The 23,690-nt window shown below is 38.5% G+C and overlaps 2 protein-coding genes across 3 annotated transcripts; one reads left to right on the plus strand and one right to left on the minus strand.

Moving 5' to 3' along the window:
* Positions 1-396: 396 nt before the first annotated feature.
* On the minus strand, positions 397-6,840 carry tlcd1 (TLC domain containing 1). Its single transcript, XM_034096766.2, has 5 exons — positions 6,803-6,840; positions 4,955-5,471; positions 3,875-3,957; positions 2,120-2,202; positions 397-1,126 (listed from the first exon to the last, which is right to left on the minus strand). The coding sequence occupies exons 2-5, from the start codon at positions 5,155-5,157 to the stop codon at positions 722-724; spliced, it is 774 nt and encodes a 257-aa protein (XP_033952657.1). The 5' UTR covers positions 5,158-5,471; positions 6,803-6,840; the 3' UTR covers positions 397-721.
* A 4,861-nt stretch (positions 6,841-11,701) lies between these two features.
* nek8 (NIMA-related kinase 8) lies at positions 11,702-23,249 on the plus strand. Of its 2 annotated transcripts, none has more exons than XM_034096804.2 (15): positions 11,702-11,776; positions 13,157-13,362; positions 13,715-13,947; positions 14,063-14,194; positions 14,404-14,612; positions 14,733-14,812; positions 14,907-15,091; positions 15,670-15,817; positions 16,234-16,310; positions 17,124-17,241; positions 17,365-17,515; positions 17,927-18,090; positions 18,235-18,387; positions 19,332-19,490; positions 20,840-23,249. In XM_034096804.2, exons 1-15 carry the CDS (start codon positions 11,730-11,732, stop codon positions 20,866-20,868), a joined length of 2,091 nt encoding a protein of 696 aa, XP_033952695.1. In that variant the 5' UTR covers positions 11,702-11,729; the 3' UTR covers positions 20,869-23,249. The 2 variants fall into 2 exon arrangements, with proteins under 2 accessions (XP_033952695.1, XP_033952696.1); XM_034096805.2 differs by having other exon boundaries at positions 11,733-11,776; positions 13,209-13,362.
* The last annotated feature ends 441 nt before the right edge of the window (positions 23,250-23,690 follow it).

The following is a 23,690-nucleotide window of genomic DNA, read 5'->3' on the forward strand; positions in this document are numbered from 1 at the left end:
TTAATTGTGTAAGGTTTCTCGTGATGCTCAGTTATAAGACTGTTAATGGCAGGAAGATCCCGATTCAGCCCACTTCTGTCAAACACCAACACATTTATCTGAGAACCATGAGGAGTTAACATTGTCCTGCGTTCCCGTGTGAGCAGGTTGAGTTGTTTTAGTTCAGCATCTCTTCAGCCACACATGGCATCAAAGAGACACAGAATACTTACCATATGTAGGCCTTCACATTGTTAAAATGTGAGGCTTCTGATGCTAAATTATGAGTCAGAATTTGCAACACATAACTAAGGTTCAGCAAAAATAGATCAGCATAAAAACTGGAATCAGGGAAAAGTAGTTATACTAGTTAAACAGCAACAACATCTGCCTAAAGTAACCTCTAAAGCTCACCAATTAGAATGTTGTATATTTGTTTAATTTGTACAAAAATACAGAGTATAAAACACCAGGTTATGATTTTATGGGAGATGTTTTTTGATAGAGCCTGGGTAGCTGAAAGTGAAATTAGTAATATTGCAAGGTTTTGAGAGATGTTACAAGAGTTTATGACTTTTGTGTGCAATTCTGTGTTGCATTGAATTTCCAACATTTCTGAACAAGGCTGCATCTTGTTCTTCCAAAAGTTGTTTTGGGGTAGGGGTCTTTGGCAGTGGGGCACAAGAGGTTTAAACTCCCACTAAAAAAAACAACACTAAATAAGTCCACAGACCTCCCCCAGTCAATCAGTGAGAAACCTTTTGGAGTTGTTGTTATGTGTCCCATTCGGTCTCACAGATCTCCAGCTCTGGGGAAAGAAGTCAGCACGTAGAAGGCGGTAGAAATAAATCAGGATCATAATATTCATCACCATCATGGAGGCGAGGAAGAATGAACCATTGTCCAGCCAGGTGTAGTTGTGGACGATGTACCAGGTGAGGTAGAACTGGGTGCTCAGACGAAACGTGATGTAGGTGAAGATGTTGAGGTATTTGTTGATTTGGTACATGGGAGAGGACTGAGCGTTCGCCAGCTTCAGCAGCAGCCTCAGGTGCAGTGTGACGCTGTTGACCTCCACAAAGAGAGCGAATACAGCGCCGCCTACATACAGCTTAGTGTAGAGGCTGTACATGAAACACGAGATCACCTGAGGAAGAGACACACACTCAGTTTATTTACAGCTTGTCTCTTGTGTTTGATGGCCTCAATGTTTGCCTTGATTTAGATGTGCCTTGTAAGCAATGCTCCTGATATAACAGCCTTAACCCCACTGTCACTTGTACCATTCATCAAAATATTATTCAGACCCTCAGAAGTTAACTTTAAATTCTAATCGAGTGGTGCAGTGACGCGCCCTAAAACCCGGAAGTAAGCTGCGCATGGGAAAATAGCTCAAAATAAGGTCTGTGGAAAACGAACCTGTTAGATAAATGCACGTTTTGTTCAGCCGGATAATATCCACATGTCGACCCTACTTTTATAATCATAAATCTAATCGATATATTTATGATCGATACATTTAGGATTAGAAAATTCCGGGTTTTAGGACGCGTCACTTCACCACTCTATGAAGGAGGGTTGACTTTTGGGAGATTTCTTAAAGAAACATGGATTAAGCATTTACCTTTAATAAAAAAAACACCTTTTAGCTGTAATGCAACATGTTGATTAACAGAAACATGTACATGATCTTCTCACATCGGATTGTTTTTAGCCTTAAAGTTACTTTTCATAATACAGGCGTATGACAATAACAAGTCTCCCAGTTTTACAGTCCCGTACATATTCTGCCATCTCTGAATCTGTTTGTTCAGTGGATACTTGATTAATAATTCAATGGTATTCAGTAAAAATCAATAACAGCATATACAACAAATTGCCTTAATGTACAATGCAGGGCATTTAGCAGGATGATAAAACACAACCCAATCTGCAATAACCAAATGTACATTATGGAGCTTACTTAATTCAAACAAAATAACAATCTTCTTTTCTCCGTCTTTAACATCTCTAATGCAAAACTCACTTTGAGATCATCTAACTGAGATGATCTTACTAACTCTGATCTATTATCTGAACAAGAAGTGCAACAGTGTTAGAGTTAAAATAGAAAACATGGCATGCAGGCACGCAAATTTACCAGCGAATGATGGATTAAAAATTCCCACGATGCTCTTGCATGTCCTGTCAGGATAATATCACCTGCATCCTGCACAAAGTATCCTGAGAGGAAAGATCAAATGATACCGTCAGGGTCACTGGTATGAGAGAAAGAGGACAGGAGGAAGGTGAGGTTGAGATAAAAAGCACCTTTGAGTTAATCTTTTTCCTGATATTTATTTCACAGACACTTGGTCAGATTGACATGACATATGACTTGGGTATCATGAACGTATTACATAATTGTTTAGCTTGTTAAATAATACGACATTCACAAGTGTAAATGTAATGTTTTGATGAGGTTGGATAGGATTATGTGAGGTGAGGTAAGATGGACGTGGCACTGTAAACCAGGTGGTGTTTCCACTACCCCATGTAAAACTATAAAAACAACAAGTTATTAAACATAAATAACATATTTTAGAGACAACACATTGATGACATCTTTTAGATAGACATTAGGATGCTAAAAAATAACAGCTTTGAACTTTTAGGTTTGGTCTTTGGAAAGTAAGAGTTCAAATATTTACTTTTTTTTCCTAATATTTGCATCACCTTGAGACTAATCAAACTAAATGTTTAATTTGTTACTTTTTGAAGAATACTGCATTTAAAAGCGTGTAGTGTGTCACCGAAGATCAACTTTTTAGGATATTTCATTGTAGACATTTTGATGCAAGACTTTTCTTGTGTAATTTATTGAAACATTTATATTTGTTGTGCTGATCTGACAGTAGAGTTAAATATCCCTTTTCCAAATGTTTTAATGAATAAAGCTTCAATATTTATTTTTGAATTTGACAACTTTATAATTCACAACATAACCACGGTAATCAAACTGTGCAGGCCTCATTGAGCTGGAAACATTGAAGTAAAGAGTATTTTGTGCCTCTGTATGACTGACACGCTGTGGCTAACAAGACGCACAACCAGCCTCTGTATGAGAGAACATGACCTCCAGTTTCTGGTGTGGTGGGCCTCAGTGGAGCTAATAGCTGTCTGCGGTTGTTATGGCAGATCTCTACAGATTTGTGTCTTCATGGTAACACATACTCAACTACATACAATACAGATCAACCAGACCAGCGAGCCCTCAGTGTATTGTCTTTAGTGTCCGTGGTGATTTAGAAGCGACACCTATTCGTCTGTTCAGGGAATCAGGTGAGGGGGGAGGGACTTTTTGTTGTTTCTCTGAAAAGCAGCAACTGGAAAGGTGGCGGCTTTACACCTCCTCAAAGGATACAAGTAAATGCCAAATTGTCAATCAGCACGTCTCCTGTTATTACCTCTCAGGCAGTATACAGTACACAATGTATACAGTACTGATTGACAGAAAGTAATTCTGCAGCAATTCTGACAGTTCTGACAAAATCAATGAACACTCGCTTATTTTCTTTGCCATACATGATGAAGTATTACACGGTAACAATGATCTTTTTAGAAATTAGCCATAATAATCATTATAAGCCTGATAGAAACAGTAGCATTTCACAATACCATGTTGTATAAAAACATGTTTGCACCACAATAACATGTTAAATGAACTTCTAAATAAAAAAATAACTTCAGCTGAGAGATATTAAAATGATATATTGTATGTGCTGCTGTCTGTACCTCACACAGTCAATTATGTCAGTTCGTTTTAACTGTAGATAGGCAAATGTACATGGTATGATAACCTGCCAATTTTCATACCATGTTTGTTTTACTGAGAAACTGTTATGCGTTGACTGACCTGTGGAGACGCAGACGAGCAGGTATGACAGAGAGGTGTAGTAAGAGTGAAGGTTGCTCAACGTCTCGGGCCAAACCACCACACTGAAGAGGGATATATGTTATGGATAGCCGGGTCAGTATTCACCTTGCTCACACACACACACATTGGCTCACTCCTGGGTAGCAGAGACATTAATATCAGGTGTCAGGACTTTTTTGATCCCCCAACAATATGCCTCCTTTTAGTAGTTGGAGAAATTGTTATCTTTAATCATTCATTTTCCCAATTAACTATCAATCTGTCTGTCTAAAAAAACAGCCTTATTTTTACAATTCTATGACTACTTTTCTCTCTGACTTTGCATTAATTTGTCTCACTTTTAACTGCTGTTAGCAAAGGAGGAACACCGTAAAAAGGAAAGATGTATATCTATCCCCTCCCTGTATAAACACACCAGCAAAGAGATTGTGCTTATGACATAGCCCTAATATGGAATATAATGCATGCTGTGTTCTGTTTCACAGGTTTCCTTAGCACTACTGCTACTTTTTAAAGTGGAAACTTACTTAATTAGTTCTGAATGTACTTATTACAAAAATGTAGAAATAAATCATTAGTGTAGAAATACTTAGAATTCTGAGCCTTGATCCTACTTCTTAATGTTAAAAGTTGAGTCACAAGGATCGACCCCACCCCAAAATAGTTTCTCATTATGCTTTCACAGGAATATTTTGTCAAGCAGGTTTTTCCAGTTCATATATCTGCAAGCTGTTGCTTGAGTAGTCCTGACTGTTCGATGCATGTGAGGTTGAACCTGTTTTTTTTATACGAATCATTGAGGGCAAGACAATAATTGCAGGTACAAGCAATTCCCAATAATAGTCCTAGTACAGTGGTATTTCCCGCTTAAAGATGCCATTCTCTCCCCCGTCCCACACCCTGTTTGAACATGCCTTTCTTCTCCTGGCTGCCACAGACTGTCACTGCTGCACACACACAGCCCCACACATCATGTGGACTGTGAATAGACAATGGTGTCCCAGTGTGGAGAGATAGATGGATGGATAGTTAGAGGAATATGTTTGGGTGGAAACTTACCAAGTCACGGCCAATGTCCCTGTCAGCAGGGAGTGCACCATTGAGACGGATAGGTTTCTCCACTTCCAGGTGTGGTCATCCTGCTTCACTACTTTGGGCACAGGCAACCTTTGCAGCAACCGGTGGATCAGCCTGAAAACCAGAGCGAACACCAGCACAGTGGAGCCTGGGTGACTCTTCAGCACAGAAACCAGGGCGTCCATCCTCGACCCCTGAGGTTTATAGATGCTTGTTTTTCTTCTGTCCTTGACCTTGACCACTGTAGGCTTTGTCACGCGCCTGTCAACTTCTCCTGGACTCGCTGATTGACAGATAAGAGCGGTATGAGATGGGAGTGTTCCCCAGGATAAAAGTTTTTAAATAAGTCTTACCGCCCCAGAAATGTCCAGCTGATGTCGTAGCCTTTTTATTCTCAAATATCCTGAGCCACTGAAGGGATTCAAGTTCAGCTTATTCCAATCACAGCGTGTTTGTCCTCACGTAGCGCCTTGTAATGTTGTGCTTTCAGCCCGCCCGTCTGTGCAGAATAGAGGAAGAGTGGTGGAGAGGAAGCGCCGTTAACCACAAAACAAGGAGGGGCAGAGCGAACGATCACGTTACACAAGTAATACAATCAGAGCATAGCTGCAAAAAAACGGGATTTTGGGAAGCATGTCGAGAAGACAAATGGAAATGCATAGTAGTTCAAACTTGAATGGCTACCGGCGCCGCCCCTTATGCATAGTTGTGCGTAAAGGCCCCTTCACTCTGCCTAATGCTGCATCTATTTATTAATAATAACAAGCAGGTTTACAAGCTCTAAGCGGCTTCTATCGGTTTCTGACCTAAAAGTTATAGAGCACTAATAATGGAAGCCATAAAGGTGCTTGGATATTTTTGAACATCTGTTTACACTGCCAGTGGTGGATAATAAAGGCTTTCAAAGTAGCCTATCTGCAAATGTATTATACACAAAATCCAATAAAGCATAACAATAAAAGTGCTCTTTTAGTGATTTTTCAGAATAACCCCTTCAAGAATGTTAATTACTTTAACACTATAGCATTGTTATTAGTCTTAACATGCAACTACAGCTGCAAAATAATTGGAGTTAGGTAAAAAGCATGCCATTCCCCCCACAAAGAAACATACAATGAAAATGCTATCCTCCAGTCAGGCATTAAGTACAAGGCCGTTTTTATCCTTTCTTCTTGGTTAGTTGGACTGTAAAAGTTGGGAGGTGAGGGCCCGTTGTGTACCCCAAGGGCTAAACTTAGGTCCTCTTTAATTTTCCATTTGCACACTGCAACTGGGCCACATATTTCACAAACATGGCATACATTCCCATGTGTATGCTGATGATTCACAGAGCATAAGGCCCAGGTTGCTGTGTTAATGTAGGCGGACATTCAAACTGCCTTTCTGATCCATGGTTTGACAAGCATAGGTCTTGGGTAGTACAATTGTAACTAGATTAAATAATGTTTAACTGCGTGATATCTTGGAAAGTTGTCTATGCTGCTAATCTTTTTATTCTTATGTGGGTCGATTTCTGTTGCCTGCCTTCAGCTCATGCCAAATGCTGGCTTTGATTTCCACTAAATCATATAAAGTTTACAATAATTATCATCAGTTGTTACTTTAGTCTTATTCCAATGACCATTAATCCCTCAAAGGGATACAAATGTTCATTTGCACCTTCATTCTGCTATGATTCGTGGAAAAAGGTAGGACCCAAATGCAGAATACAAAAAAGTTAAAAAGGTCTAGGAACAAAAAGCGAGCTTTATTTAAAAAAAAAAAGCTGATGAACAAATCATGACATGAAACAAACAGGTAGCACAAGGTAGCAATAAAGCAAAAACTGACCGTGACCAACATGGAGGGAGACAGGGAAGAAAATGAACCGACAAGGAACACAAGATACAAAGAGGGGTAATCACAGGATAAGACACAGCTGGGCAGTGGAGGCAGAAACACAAGGGCAACAGGTGAACACAATCAGACACATGAGGGAAAACACAGGAAGGAAGACAAGACTGCAGGGAGAACATCATTTCAACATAAAATCATGACAAGACAGACAACTAAGATGTGACAGAAAACTAGGACTGTGACACATTAGCCTTTTATCTCAATTTAAAGTGAGTCCTGGCTTCATTACATTACATGAATTTGATACAGGATAAACACAGGATGACCTTTATTTTTTGGTAAATTGGTGGCAAAGTCAGCAAAACGATATGATTGAAAGTATAAAGATGCACATCTTTGTTATTTTTGGAGGAAAACAATGTAAATCTGCTGTGTTAGACAGGCATCATATGTAACTAACGCCCTCCTTCCTGGCCATAGGTCTTTACATAAACACAATGTGGCTCTCCCCCCCTCAGCTGGCCTCTCTGCAGCCCGGTTGGGGGAAAAGGAAGTGAGTATGTGTGGTAGAACTCTACAGAAACAGCTAAGACCCTCTACTCATATTACCACCTCCACCACAGCTGTCTGTATGAAATGTATGCCCACACGAGGAGTTTACTTTTCTTTACCGGTAGTTTTTCACATCATTCACAAATTGATTCATTTATTTAATCCTAATCCAATTTTTTGGTTTTATTTGTGACTACCTGATTTATTGTCCTGATCCTTTTTCATTAATTTTCCTTTTGCCTAAATTACTTCATTAAAGTTATGGTAGCTGCAGTTGCGGTTTTAGCGAATTTTGTACAAAATGTTTGATTCTTTATGCTTATTTAAATTAATAATAATAATAATATAAATACATTTGGTTTTAGTTTTGGGTTGAGAAATATGTGGAGCATTTGAAGCAAGCTTGCAGTGGTGGTAATGTTACTGTGTACCATTACAATTACTGTACTAAAGTACAACTTTGAGGTACATTAACTGTATTTGACTATTTGTATTGTATGCCTCTTTATTATTTTACTCCACTTTTTACTCCACTGTATGGGCTTGACAACATTAGTCACTAACATTTTCAGATTCATTATATTTAAATGAACTCATTCATAATGCTGAGTTATTATATAATTAATTCTGCCCAGAAGAATACAATCAAATTAAATTAAATAAAAAACCATTACCAGCTGCAACATTAGTGATGCTTACACTTAATGGACACTATTTTTGCAATCATTAAATATATGTATTATTCTAAAATTAGTCATTCTGCAGAATAAAGTAGTAATAGATACGTTTTTTATACTTTGAGTGTATAATGATGCTTATGCTTTTGTATTTTTTCAGTACTTTCTCAGCACACAACCCCCTCTCTCGGTTTTTTCCTATAGGTCTCTGCTCAAATAAAGCTACATTGTTTATGTGACATTAGTCTGCCCCCATTTTAAAAACATATTATACAGAGTAAAACTTAAATATAAAACTGCCCACTAGATGACAGCAAATCCTCACACAAAGAACACATTTTAGACTGACTTGTTGAGTGATTCCAAGTTCTTCATCAAACCACTTGGGGGCATTGGTCTCCAAAAATCTCCAGGATGGCCCACCTCTCTGGGGTGGGGTTGATGTTGACATGAGTCACTGTGCTAATAAGACTGTGAAGGTAAGTAAAGTAAATGAGCTACACCTGAGTGAGGTGAGTGAGTGTGTACATATCTGAGAAAGAGACTGTGAGGAAGCACACACTCCCTCACTAACATTTTGATAAACGCTTTGTTTGTAAAGAAAGTCAGTCTATTTCTCTTCTGAATTGTCTTTATTTCAATTAAAGTTTATAATATCAATTTACATAGGCAAATTAATATACTATACATCTAAATGAATTTCACTTCTTAAAATGTCTTAAACACACAATCACAAAGTTAATCACCATTTCCTTTGTTCAGACCTGGAGGCCATCTTGTACTGGTGCTCAAAGGGGGAACACGGCTCCAAAGTAGTCCTTATGTTCTGTATGAGTAGGCGGAGTCTTGGATGTCATTGGTCGGAAAATGTGTAATGTAATGAATGCCAATTAACCTATCAGTTGTGTGCAGATCTTGTTTGTTTTGAATGAACAATGTTTTTTGTAGATCAAATAATTAATTTACTCTGGCCTTGATGATTTTGTTACATGCAGAATTTCTTTTTTATTTTGTGTTTAACTCTTCACTCCCCTTTCAGAGTCATGACCTGATTGGCCAGGTTGAATTGGGAAGGCGGGGAATCGGCAATAAATATGATTGGAAAGAGAGGGGACGGGTGGCATTTGTTTACATTGTTGGTGAAAGAGCAGCACCAGGCATGTAGTGAAGAAAGCAGTCTATGTTTCTGTAAAATGACGTTTTGTTGAAGGCTAAAAAATTAAATGCCTGTTTGTTTTTTTAATGAACCCTCTCTCTCCTTGTGATGTTTTATCACCTGCACCTCACATTACAACAGAGACAAAAGATAAAAAGGGAATTGGTCTGATAAATAGGTATATGGTTCCAAGTATACTGTAAATCCGGAAGCATGAAACATGAACCACAATTAATCTACTTCGTTTAGTACAAGGCCCTGTAACAGGACACCGTAAGAGAGATAAATGTAACACAATATACTTTTTTTGTGTTTCCTGGTTGCCTCACCATTGGTTATTTTTGTTTTAATGTAAAGTATTTATTTATTTCTTATACTTGAAACTTGAAGTTACTTACCACTTTAGATTTCCAATGAAACAACTCACAATTTCTAATAGAGTTTAGGTGCCACTGTTGTTGTAATAATTAGGCCACATAAACACTGTTGACCTATTCAGTAGTCTGTGTCATATGACGAGTTTGAGAATCTTTTACCTCAAACAGCACTGAACCACATTGAGCTTTGGGTTAATTTTCTTTACCCTGAGGGATGTAAGAAACAGCTACTGTGTGGAGCCTCTGCAAAACTGCAGGAGAGAAACTTTGAGTCGTTTAATTTTTGCATTGTATATAGCCAAACAAAAATACATTTGAGGGAGATTCCGGGCAGTTAAACCATGATTTTCTGCTGTAGGTTGTAGAAAAATCAATGTTAAAAGTAATGAAATTAGAAAGAAAAAAATGTAATACTTAATTGGGGCGGTACTCCAACAAAATCAGGGACAAAGGACATGCGAGAGAGGTAAAGCATCATTATGATGAAACAACCTCAACTTCCTGTTATGGCATGAAAAATCCTTAAAGATTAATGATACCATACCTGGAGTTTAGTACCAGTTTCACTATACCACACAGTGCATTCCTGGTCACCGACTGTCGAGTCCTTAGCGGACAGATGACAGCAGCACAAGGCCAAATATGTGACTGAGCGGGTCTGAGGAGTGCCACATATACTGCAAGACTCCTTTAGGTGCTCCATTGTTGAGATATTATATCCCTGAGAAAGGGATAACTTTTCTTTCATAAGCAATCTACTCAACCATCTTCCCTCCATCCAGCTTCATTTAGAAAACTGCTAACTGAGAGAAAAGGTTCAATTACATGAAAATCACTGTTTGTGGTGATATATCATTATTTCAGATTGATGATAATAGTGGAGGTATGTACTTCAGCACAACACAGAGCAGGCTTTGTCAGAGCACAAAGCATTTATTATCCCCTTCGACACAGAGAGGAGAAACAGTGCTCAGGCAGCCCTCTTCCTGCTTATCTCAGACAAGGGAAAGGCCCTTTATAATCACCAGGCGTCTGGATGTAAAACCACAGTATCCGAAGTCAATGCTCGAGACGCTACACTAATCTCATCCGCCTCACTGTCGTCATTCCAGATTTCACTTCAGTGAATTTGTTTCCTGACAATTTTGACATGATATTAATTAAGAAATCGCAAACAATGTACTTTAACAAAGCAGTGTGTAGCCTAAAATAGAAAGACACTTTTCAGAAAGAATATTTTTTTGTGTATCACATGACTATAAAATAAAGAAGTACTGTACAGACTCCAAACTAGATTGCTTTGTTCAGTGCTCAATGCAGCTGCAAAACAAGACTTTTTCTGATTTGCAAAGAAACATTTAGATCCTACTCAAAGCTAAATAAACAATAACATGAGTAAATAGTACAGTTCAGAAATTAAACCACTTAAACAACTATTAACATATAGATTACTCGTGGTTGCAGAACATGTGTAAGGATTGCAAAATTCCATTTAGCTGTTGCAGTTTCAGTGTCTTGTGTATGAGGACAATCTGTCACACTGGCAGGACTTACTGAAAAGTTTGAATGGCATAGAGCTATCAGGAAAGCAACACCTGTGCTTTTTAAACGAAATACATAATTGAGCCTACATTTTATTTCCTACAGTAATACAAGTTTTCCCTGTTTTTTTCCTGCTTCAGCATCAGCAGCCTGACATGTAAAACATGTTACCATTATTGTTATATTTATACCAATGTCGAAACTGCATCTAATTTCCAGTGTTGATCTCCTATTTATACCATGGATCCAGCTGTTTGTTCAAACGTGTTACTTTTACCATGACTAAGTTGATACATTACATACATTATACATTATAGTTTTGCAACACACTGCACACTTTTTTAGGATTTGCAATGTTCAGCATGATTGGTTTGGTCTTTTTATCTGTCTCTAAGTTATCCTCCCCTGTCAGAATAAAAATATGTAAGCATGTATTATAATATGTGCTACCAACAGTTGTCTGTACTGTACTGTTACTTCTGTCAGCCTCCTACTTTCAGTGATGCATTTATTTTTGCAGTAGAGTTTCTCCTCTCGCCATGTTTGTCCCTCGTCGCTTGCTGTTGCGGGGACGGGTTGCCTGGAGACGACAGTCACGGAAACGTTTGGGAGCAGCGATGGAGAAGTATGAGAAAATCAAAGTTGTCGGAAGAGGAGCTTTCGGGTAAACTCTGAGATTATTTACACTTTGGAGCTTTTTGTGTTACACACGCCTCTTAATCCAACTGTATGTTAGAACATGTGGTGTTGTCAGGCGTACATTCATAAAGGTAGAACTTTCTTTATCCTCACAAATGTAACGGAATCTGTCGAATGTGCGCCGCCCTCAGAAGAAAACATGTTTAGAAAGCTTACGATTACTTTACAAATAAACCACCGGAGGGTAGTTAAAAGTCAATAAAAGCTAGCTATGTGATGTAACCTACTGCTGAAGTCATCCTGGGCTTCAAACTTTGTAGGTTTGTTTTGGCCTACAGTTAGTGGAGGCTAGCTAGTTATCTTATTTCGGGTTAGTTGCCCTGAGTTTTGGCCTTTTACAATAGCCTTCTTTGAACTGAGTGAATATACTCCACAGCTGGAAGACAATGTTGTTACATCAAGACAACAAGTTGCTGGAAAAGTTCATCAAACATACTGTAACGTAACTAAATGCATCTTAAAGATGAACAGACTTCTCTGCTACGTTACATATTCATCGGAGGTATTGTAAGGCATACTCACTCAGGTAACCTACAACTGTAGCTACAATGAAGTGGTATTTAAACGACTTTTTCAGACCATTTGGGCTTCAACTTTTCAGGGGGCAGCCCTAATGTAGTCCTTTCTACATAGTCACTTGTAGAAACAAGTTATTCTAATTATGATGTAGATAACAGTTGTACACTTACCACTCTTAATGTAACCACATAATATGAGTTTGAATGAGCCTGTATGAAAGACATTTGTGAGCCATATTTCTGTTTATTCTATTTATTCCCTTGCTGCAACATGAAGATATTGTGTTTAAGTGTTTAATTACTTCTTCATCCATTCCTCCCAGTCTGTTATTTTTCCTCTTTTTGAAGGGAACCACTAAACAATCAGCATATGTACATAACAAAGAGTTCAGAAATAATTTTAGTTTTTTATATAGTTTAGCACAAATTGGTACTTCTAGTACTAGGATGGGTAAAAAGCAGAGACCACATTTCACTGTGTGCGCTATGTGCTCTGCACGTGTGACCGTTAAAGAGGGTTTCATCCTCCAATGCTATCTATCTATACATAAGTAAAGGATACAGGCAATTTTATAAAAATTAATTATTTCCTCGAATCATACAGGATGCTCGCTTTAAAAACAAAACTACTGCCAATTCACTGTCGCAACTACGATATCATTTATGACACAAAATATACTATTGTCTTTTATTGTGATAGTAGTAATGTGTTTTTATTACATGTACAGCACTTTGGCTCGACCAAAAATCGCTTTTAAATGTGCTTTATAAATATGCTTTATAAATAAAACTTGATTTGATTTGTTTTCCATTTCCTCCCCTGTCAGTATTGTTCACCTGTGCCGCAGGCGAGGTGACGGGGCCTTTGTCATCCTGAAGGAAATCCCAGTGGAGCAGATGTCACGAGACGAACGTCTGTCGGCTCAGAACGAGTGTCAAGTCCTTAAACTGCTCAACCATCCAAATATTATAGAGTACTATGAGAATTTCCTTGAAGACAAAGCCCTCATGATAGCTATGGAGTATGCACCAGGTACGTTTACTCTTATTACATGATCCCCCTTTTGTTCATTGTCAAACTGCAATTTTCCCATGGTTTATTGCTGGAGGGCCTCGTACTTTTTCTCCTTCACATGATGTCATCATGTTTTATCCGTCTGTTTCTGTTTTTATAACCTTCTTAGAATGTTTTATCTGTCTTTGCTTTGTTTTAAGTACAAATATTTGTCATTTTGTCAAAAGTCTGTTTGAGACAAGTGTTAGATATATTGTAATTTTAACCTTTTTGATTGAATGTCCTTTTATTACCTTGGAATCATTTAGTTATGGTTTCATGAGCATACATCATCTTTATTGTTCATTATGTCATTGTTTTCTTCATGCAGGTGGAACTCTGGCGGATTACATCCAGAAGCGTTGTAACTCCCTGCTGGACGAGGACACTATCCTTCACTTCTTTGTGCAGATCTTACTTGCCCTGTACCACGTCCACAACAAACTGATCTTGCACAGAGACCTTAAGACTCAGAATATTCTTCTTGACAAGCACCAGATGATCGTCAAAATTGGTGACTTTGGTATCTCCAAAATCCTTGTCAGCAAGAGCAAAGCTTATACGGTGAGCTGATGTGCCATTGATTTGGGAGTTGAAATACTTCAACAACAAACTTATCCTGATGTGTTGAATCCTAAAATGTGTTTGCACAAATGAATGCCCTTCTTCTTACTTGCAGGTTGTTGGGACCCCATGTTACATCTCCCCAGAGTTGTGTGAAGGAAAGCCATATAACCAGAAGAGTGACATCTGGGCCTTGGGCTGTGTGCTCTATGAGCTAGCGAGCCTCAAGAGAGCCTTCGAGGCTGCGGTAAGCAAAACATTTTATTTACAAAAAGAACCTTGCCTACTTGGTTGTAATGATTCGAGTCTTACTTAGTTTGTGTTGGTTTGAAGTATATCCACTTCCAGCTCCAAAGATGGCCACTAAAGAGAATATCATATTCCTTCAGCAAGGATTGTACATATTTATAGTGAATTATGTAATTTTTGTCTATAAATCTTTTATGTTTCTTTCAGAATCTACCCGCACTCGTTCTAAAGATCATGAGTGGAACATTTGCTCCAATTTCAGACCGGTACAGCCCAGAGCTGCGACAGCTCATCCTCCACATGCTCAATCTGGATCCATCCAAACGGCCCCAGCTTAATGAAATAATGGCTCTCCCTGTATGCATCAGGCCCCTGCTAAATCTCTACACGGATATAGGCAACGTCAAAATGCGCCGGTACTTCCTAAATGCATGACTATTGTCTCTAGACAGACATTTTAACACACGTGATTTTAGAATAAGATTTCCTAAATTGTGTTTTGTGTTATCATAGTTATTTGTTCTTCTATATACAAGGATTGAGAAACCGCTGTCTAGTATGCACACTGGTCCTCAGGGTAGACAAGGAGGCAGAGTTCCTACCAACAGGTCCAGAGGTCAGAATTACCACACCATTATTTGACGACAGAACTAGCTGTACCAGGTTGAAAATAGAACTTTAATTTCACACTTAATTGTTATTTCTAACAGATGGATCAGTGGGTTTAGGATCAGGGAAGGTTCATTCTCTCCTGCTGTCGTCAGTGTACACGTGGGGAAGTGGAATCTCAGCACCTCTCCGACTGCCGATGCTCAACACCGAGGTGCTTCAAGTGTCTCTGGGCCGCACTCAGAGGATGGGGGTGACCAAGTCTGGCCGTCTGATTACATGGGAGGTCTGTGTAAACCTGAACATGTTTTATATTTTTCCAGGTTCATACAACGCGTCTCTCACAAAGTCCTGAAGTATGCATTAAAGGAAAAATCCTACATCTTCCACTATCAAGGAAGACCTATTCTGCACTCCTGGGCCAACCTGTTGATGACCAAAGACATTTTAATGTTATTCTGTTGTAGATTATTATTATTATTATCTCGAATATTAATGGTACACATTTGGTTATTGTGTCAAGCCCCTCAAAAGCGTCCCCGTCGTCTAAACAGCCATAATATATTGTTAAATAGACATAGATAGCAAGTTCTACACCAGCAGTTTCTTCCGTGCAAGTAGTCACCATCCCCATGTTTTTGGCTTGGATTTTCTGTAGTCAAATCAAGACATGCTGGGAATTATCAGTACTTAACATAAAAAAGTAACTGCTGGAGGGTGTTAAACATGACGTATTAAGGGTTTCTGTTGGCGTATAAGAGAGCTAATTCTTACTTTCTCATATCATATGTTTATGTATTATAGGAAACAGTTAAATCCTCACCTTTTTCCCTCCATTAAGACGTATAATATTTATTGTCACAGGCTCCATCAGTGGGTTCTGGTGAGGCCGGTCTGCCCGGTGTGGTGGAGCAGATGCAGCCTCAGTTCATTTCACGTTTCCTTGAGGGTCAGTCTGGAGTCACCATCAAGTCTGTGTCCTGTGGCGATCTTTTTACCACCTGCATGACAGGTTGGTGGACCCTTCTGATTTTTACAACCGTCAGAGATTAACAGGGAGCTCTTTTAAAGGAAATCAATATTTATTCTCTGTTTGCCTTCCTCAAAAGCTGCACGACATGGCCGTAAAAACTCTGAGGCAGCATTCAAACGTACAAATAAAAGGGTGCTGTCAGCTCTTTTTCCAGACTTGATCAGATAGTGTGGATCCTCTTGTAATGTAACCTCTCTGCTTGCCTAGCAGTTTGGAAATAGTTTTCCATGAGATTAAACTGATGTGCTCTGTTAGTCAGTGTGCATTAGGAGGCTGTTGTCAGTCTGCCCGGTAATGTGAAACAGATAACACAGGATTAAAGACCCCTCTCTTTCATCACTTTTCACTGTAGAGACTAGTGTCTTTAATCCCTTCATTTTATTTTCAATTTGCAGACAGGGGCATTATTATGACGTTTGGAAGTGGGAGCAACGGCTGTCTGGGACATGGAAACTTCAATGATGTAACACAGGTACCCACCATTCAAAGGGAAATACTTAGACTAAATATACACTCAGTCGAGAGCTTTTAAGATTCACCAATTTAAAGGAATGCAGTCTAGTACAACAGCACTACAATAGATTGTACCAGGGTTTATGATATTGTGTTGTTGTTTGTATCAATTAGGCTAAATATTAGAAACAACTCCTAGTGAAATGCATTATATTTAAACAGCACCACAATCCCTATCCAAAGTTCAATCATTGTATCTCTAAAACAGTTTTAATAAAAACATTAAACCCCTTATAAGGTATTAAACAATGACTGTTGTATGAGACTGGTAGAGTTGTTTTAGCTTCTGTACATTATAAACGGGCAATTTAGTTTATTCATTGGATTTGTATTCACAGTATGTAAACAAAAGTTGTCAGTACTTACAGTGCTTATGATATTCAATGTCACACCACCATCTAAATCCAATTCATTTCAAAACATCAACATCTTTGGTATTCCAATACAATGAGCAATATTAAAGTTGGGGCTGTGTAATTCATACTGTATGTGCCTATGAAGCAGATTACTAATGTCTAATTGCTATCATGTGCATTTCCTGTCAAAATATTGAAGTAACAATGTAATTTTATTGGACAGATAGTTAGTAATGAAGTGGAGAAGGAGAATCATTAGAAATGCAACAGAGGTCCCTGGCATTAATTGAATGTTGCATTTATATGATATATTGAATACTTACACTGGGTAACCAGGACGACATGTCGCTTTAGATTTGTGATTAAAACACGACAATGATGACATGTCTTTTTCTCTCTGTTTTCTTTTTGCTCAGCCAAAGATAGTTGAGGCCCTCCTCGGCTACGAGCTGGTTCAGATGTCCTGCGGTGCTTCCCACGTAGTCGCTGTGACCAATGAAAGAGAAGTATTTACCTGGGGAAGAGGAGACAATGGTATAGAGTTAATGATCCGGTTGTTTTAAAATCTATCTTACTATCCATCTGTTGGTGTTTGTTTGGATTGATCTATGACAGCGTTTGATTTGATTTTTGAGTTTCTGTCATTTCTGTTGGAAGGTCGCCTCGGGCTAGGTACCCAAGACTCCCACAACTGTCCACGGCAGGTGTGTTTACCTGTGGAATTTGAGGCCCAGAGGGTGATTTGTGGAGTTGATTGCTCAATGATTATCAGCACCCAGTACGGCATTGTGGCCTGTGGAAGCAACAGGTAATTTTCGCATTAAAAAAAGACAATGGCCATTAGTTTCGGTAGGCATTTCAGTGACTGACATGAGCTAATGATCCACGGTGAAACAGCAATCAAATAACTTGTTTGTGTGCGTGTGTTGGTGACAGATTAAAGAACATGAAACACTGAGTCACTTATCTGGTGCACAACCTGTGAGACAGCATTCTCCTTAAATGACAAACACTCTTCTGTCATCATTATCCGTCTCGTGCATAAGTAAGACAGTAAACACAACAGAGTTCGTTTCAGGTCCTAATAGAAATGGCATTGTTCATATGACTCAGCAGGTACATGCACTAGACAAGGACACCGTGTTAAAGGGTTCTGTGATAAACATGCATTTTAGATTTGTGTTTGAAAGTACCTTGATTGTTATTTTGTTGTGATCAGGTTCAATAAGCTCGGGTTAGATATAATAACAGCTGGAGAGGAACCAAATCCCTCGGATCAGTTGGAAGAAGTCAACTCTTACACTCATGTCCAATCAGCCCCACTCGACAGTGAGAAGATTGTTCACATTGACATTGGGACAGCCCATTCTGTTGCAGTCACAGGTACAAATATTATATTATTATTAGTATTATTGTATCAATTCACATATTTTGTATCAAACTTTGGAACAAGATATCTATATTGTCAATGATCTACATTTATTGTGTCAAAGTCTTATTACTGATAATTTCAACCACATTTTGCAGAGAGGGGTGAGTGTTTTACGTTCGGCAGCAACCAGCACGGTCAGATGGGCTGCAGCTCCCGTCGCAGCAGCCGTGTTCCCTACCTGGTGCCCGGGCTGCAGGGCATCACCATGGCCGCCTGTGGAGACGCTTTCACCTTGGCTATCGGATCTGGTGAGTAGAAGATACTAAAATTTAATATATTAATATATTTATCTATATATTTTGATTGTCTCATTTTAAGGGCACTTAACAGGAAATGTACTAGCGTGGAAAAATCAGGAAATACTGTCGGTTGTAAAAATCTTAAAACATAAAAGCATTTCATACAGAAGCTATATTGGCTGGTTAGTTATTATACCCGGAAGTCAAATTATAAGCATAAACAAATAGTCTAAGAAAGGAAAATGTTAATTTGATGATTTTGCGATAAAATGCTTGCTGTCAGCTGACATTGATGATTTCTACAAGCATTTGTTCACAAAGGAAGCAAAGGAGAAACTGTATTTTCCATCATTGTCAATCCCCCACGTCATGTATGAGTAGGAGTTGATGGAGTAAATATAACAGGGTTACTCTCAGTTCTGAGTTGAGACAACATTTCTTAAATATCTGTGGTTTAGCTGCTATGGAGGGAAAGAGGAGGATTTTAATGAAAGTCACCCATTTCAATCCCTGTGAGCAACTATGTAACCACATAGTAGGCAAAAGAGAGAGCTGATTAAACACTGATGAATTTTAAAATGTCTGTAAGTTTCAAACTGAAATGATCTGAAGGTTAAATCGTTACATGGACAAAAATAGTTAGAAGTCATGCAAACGATACAGAGTTTTTAGCTAATGGGCTAAACTAAAAAACATGCAATACAAAAAAAGACAATGTGTGTTACAGATAGGGAACAGATGTGTACAATATGTGGATAAAATGTCCGGGGGGGAAGTCAGCAGTGGCCAGTCTGCAGTCTTTCTTTGTTGAAGAAAATCTTTGTTCAGCTTTAACTCCCTTCAGATCGTCATTTTGCCACCGCTGCACGAGAGACAAAGCCGCCAGTTAAATATGTGTGTGAATTAATTCATCAGAAACAGTGACCCGCTCCTTCTCCCCCTGCTCTCCACAGATGGGGAAGTGTACACCTGGGGAAAGGGCGCCCGCGGCCGCCTCGGAAGAAAAGAGGAGGATTCTGGGATACCAAATGCGGTGCAGCTTGACGAAAGTCACCCATTCACGGTGACATCGGTGGCTTGTTGTCATGGCAACACCCTGCTGGCAGTGAAACGTAATATTTCGCTTATTAGCCTTTGTTAACAAACACTGTGAGATGTTGGGATGGTGGTGAAATGTAACTGAGAGTGCTAATCCCCAGATGAAAGACAGGCTGAACTTGAGACAAGCCTCCTGATAGCGTCGACAGAGATGCATGTTTATGAAGAATTGTGAAAGGACTCATTTGTACGTTTTAACGCTCTAAGGCTAAAGACGTGACTACAGCTTTGTTTCATACTGGAATTAAGTCTAAGCATGTCCAGTCACTACATGCTACACACGATCAGGACCTTTCTATCTACGTCCGAAAGTAATAAATCAGCCTAATGTTGCTTTGTGGCTGTTGATGGCAGTCATGACATTCGTGACTGGGCCATAGATTTCCTGTTGGGAGGATCAGAAAACAGCAATTTATCCCTCTTTGTCTCAAATGTGACACTGCAAAAGCCACAGAATCTAATACAAACTGAACTGAAGGTGGGATTAAGTCTCTCTCCACTCCAAATTGAAAATAGCTGCAGATTTAGAGGAGATTAAACTGCACCACAGTTTAATAAATAGCAGAGATGTTGTTAATCCTCGCTCCAGGCATCACGGCTGCTGTTTAAATGTTTGATTGACCTGCACCATGTGACAAGGACATGGACTAACACTGACTAACACTCATAGAGGTCATTCGCAGGGTCTGTGATTCTGTTTGGACCAAACCAAATACTGATTATCATACAATGTGTTAAAAAAAGTGTATATACTTTTTTTTGTTAAAGATCACACTTAGACTACAGTATATAAATACCACAACATGTTGATTATATCAAACAATTTAACCCATACTGTATCATGAAAGGACAGGGAGTATAAATTGTGTCTTCGGGAAAACAAGGAAGCAATAGAAACCTAAAACAGTTTGATTACTATTTCTTCTGTAGGCTTATCTTATTATCTATCCAAGAAAATCATAGTTTGGTGGAGAAGCTGACATTTCACCTAAAACATAATTTAGTAATCGAAAATTACTGTACCACACTTTTTCAAAGCTCAATGATTAACAATGAATGTACTAAAACTGCTAAATGAATGCATGCTAAATAGAAACACTGTAACCCTGATATCTGAATGCTGAGGAATCACATCACTGCTGTGAAAAAAATGTATAATGTTTAAAAAAGCACAACGTTTAAATCCCAAATTCATCTCCATGTCGACATCCTTGTATCAACATTAAGCATTTTTTCAGAAAAATGACTGAAATCATTTATCAAAGTAGATGCCAACTAATTCTTCGTCAATCAATTCATCTTTTATTGTCAATAATTCCTGTTCTGACCCTTGACCTTTTGCCCTCTTTCCCTCTTGTTTCAGCTTTGCTTGAGGAACCTGTCCAGAGATGATTTTGTCCTAAAAACAAACCCACCCCCACTTAGCAGTCGTCCTGCAGTCTGGCAGTGGCCTGAGGTGAAGCTTCCTCTGAATATAACTCCTCCCAGAGGCCCATCTGTGCCGCAGTTGAAAGATTTCCTTTCACACTGCAGCTGCGGCCTCAGATTCTCACGTGGTCTTCCTCTCCATCAAGTTTTTTTTTCTCTCTTCTGTTTGTTTCGTTCAACAGTTTGATATCTTACAGAAAAGCACAAAAAAAGCTGTGTGTAGCAGCAGGTATGTCACAACAGGTTAGATAAGAGAAATGTTGCAACCCCGTCTGCTACTTAATATGGATTACAGGATGTCATTAGGCAGCTTTCATGTGGAGAGCTATTGTCCTCTCTCACATGCAGAGTTAGCATGATAAAGGCCAGAGAAAGTCAAACTGGTTTGAGCTTCCTTAAGCCACCTATGAAGAGTGAAAGCCACTTCAGTGTCTTCAGTCGAGTGAACCAAACACAGTGACCTCGATCACGCCGTCAGCGATCACATTGTATTTTATTGGATTAGTCCTCCGGTACATTTGTAACTCAAAAGCTGCGCTCAAACCAGATAACGCTGTTGTGTTCATCTTTAAAACTTAATGTGCCGGAAAACAGTGCCTCGTTCACTACTCAGCAGGTGGCAGGGGTCACAAGTAAAGTCGTTTTTAAAATAAAATATAGAATCAATCCAATATGGCAGGTTGTATTGGGGAGTGTTAGCAGAAAGTCCTGGAGGATATGTGAACAAATATAACGGAACAAACAAAATCCAAAATCTGCAGTGTCAACAGCATCAATGCTCTTATTGATGGATTCTACCATTTGTGTTCCATTGTAGAAATCCTGAGAGCACTACAGAGAGCATACAACTCACACTTGGACACTTTGGCACTCACAGAATACTGTATTATGAAAACAAGTGCTCTAACAAACTCTAAAGACATAATTATTGTCTGATAAACACTAGCAATCAACTATGGAAGTATAGAGTGTTGAGAGGAAGGTTTGCCAAAGACTATCTTTTTAGTTGTTAGCTATGTTAATACATTTAAAATGAAATGGTATATACTGTTTGACCTGTACTCATAAGATAACCTAAGACTGAAAGGTGGGGTAGGTCATTTTGGAGAAACCAGCTCGAGTGCGCTAGAATTTGAAAATACACAGCCGGAACAAATCTGCCACTTCCTCACAGAGCCCCTCCTCCAACACACACGAACGCGCACATGACCAATGAGGGCACGAGATAAGTTTGTGCACAGATGGAAGGCTGACAGGCAGGTAGGCCATCCAGTTATTTTAGCCGTGCCGGCTCAGATGATTGGTCGTGCTTTTTACAGTACTATGGCTTCCACAGATGACATTGTTTTATGGATTTTTTGCCAAAGCACTTCAGATATTCATTGCTATCGGGATGTTAAGAGCACTCCATGGAATATAACAAAGAGTGTATCTCGAGCCGGTTTCTCAAACTTACCTACCCCACCTGTAAGGAAAACTGCCGAAGCCAATGTGGTGTAGAAGTACTCAGATCTTAATAGCAATACCACAGTATACTCTGTAACAAGTTCTTTACTCAAAAATGTAAAGTAAAAGTACATATTATATATATTTTATTATGTTCATCATGATTAGTGATGCATTAACTATTGTGTAAGCATCACTTGTTGCAGCAGGGAAATGTGAGACTAATTTTATATTTCTTGTATTTAAAAAATAAATAATTATACCTTTTAATCTGCTAAGCAACTGACCGTTAGATACATGAAGTGAAGTGAAATGTACAATGTTTGCCTCTGAAATGTAGTGGATTGAATATACATGTACTTTAAAATGGAAATACTCAGGTAAAGTACCTCACATTTGCACAAAGTATTTGAGTGTACTTTTCCGTACCTAGGGTGGAATGTTTGCAGGTACCAATAATATAAGAAAGAATGATTCTCACCGGTGTCTGTGAAATCCTGTATCTGAAATTACATTTTGAATAGAAATTGATGTAGCATTTCAGAGAAGGTCATATTTATTGTGGCTGCTAATGGTTGTCTGAAAAAAAGAAAACATACTTATCATGAAGGTTGCCCTAAACATAAAACAACTCATACATCACCATCTTGAAATGGTGAGTATAATTAAGTGAATTATTTTCATCATAAAACAGTTAATCTATACATTCATATAATTGTTCTAATAGAAATTATAATATTTTTCAAAATACGGTTACATTTTTGTTATAATCACTCCTTTCTGAAGATGTGTTCACACGTTGTCTGAGGACATGGATCCTCGACATTGTATTCTTGTGTGATGATGTAATGATGATGTAATCCTTTGGCAATACAGCAGGTTAAAAAAATATATAAATATGTGGATGTGCTCTTTATTTCTTTTGTCACAAAAACACGCCCATTTTCTATAATATATGCATGAGCTTAACATACTCAGTCAGGTTGTATTGTTATTATTATTTATAAACGCAACATTTTACAGAAAATACATAGAAATAGTACTATAATATTCATTGTGTGTGTCTGCTTAACCACCAGAGGGCACCTTCCACCTCTTACTGTGCTGTCGCTTTCTATATTAGGTCAATTAGACATTTGATTAAAACAAAATATATGATTTTGACTTAAAAATTACAAACAAACCTCCCAACACTTTTGACTGTAGGCCTACTATATGTTTAATAGTTCGAAAGCCAGGATCATTGCACTTAATTAGGTATTAACTGACAATTGAGTAGTAGATATTTGAACACAGACATGGAAACAAACGTTTGATGATCAGCCACACAAAAGCTCAAA

Source organism: Pseudochaenichthys georgianus, chromosome 13 (genome assembly GCF_902827115.2).
Source record: "Pseudochaenichthys georgianus chromosome 13, fPseGeo1.2, whole genome shotgun sequence".
NCBI lineage: Eukaryota > Metazoa > Chordata > Actinopteri > Perciformes > Channichthyidae > Pseudochaenichthys > Pseudochaenichthys georgianus.

What these genes read in the sequence shown, in the direction of transcription:
- nek8 (XM_034096804.2), top strand. Translation starts at nt 11,730, where the DNA reads ATGGAGAAGTATGAGAAAATCAAAGTTGTCGGAAGAGGAGCTTTCGG. An exon ending in TCCTACCAACAGGTCCAGAG is followed by an intron (nt 14,813 to 14,906) that starts GTCAGAATTACC and finishes TATTTCTAACAG; the next exon opens with ATGGATCAGTGGGTTTAGGA. An exon ending in CACCTTGGCTATCGGATCTG is followed by an intron (nt 18,388 to 19,331) that starts GTGAGTAGAAGA and finishes TGCTCTCCACAG; the next exon opens with ATGGGGAAGTGTACACCTGG.
- tlcd1 (XM_034096766.2), bottom strand. Translation starts at nt 5,157, where the DNA reads ATGGACGCCCTGGTTTCTGTGCTGAAGAGTCACCCAGGCTCCACTGTG. An exon ending in GGGACATTGGCCGTGACTTG is followed by an intron (nt 3,958 to 4,954) that starts GTAAGTTTCCAC and finishes ATCCCTCTTCAG; the next exon opens with TGTGGTGGTTTGGCCCGAGA. An exon ending in TTTTAATCCATCATTCGCTG is followed by an intron (nt 1,127 to 2,119) that starts GTAAATTTGCGT and finishes TCTCTTCCTCAG; the next exon opens with GTGATCTCGTGTTTCATGTA.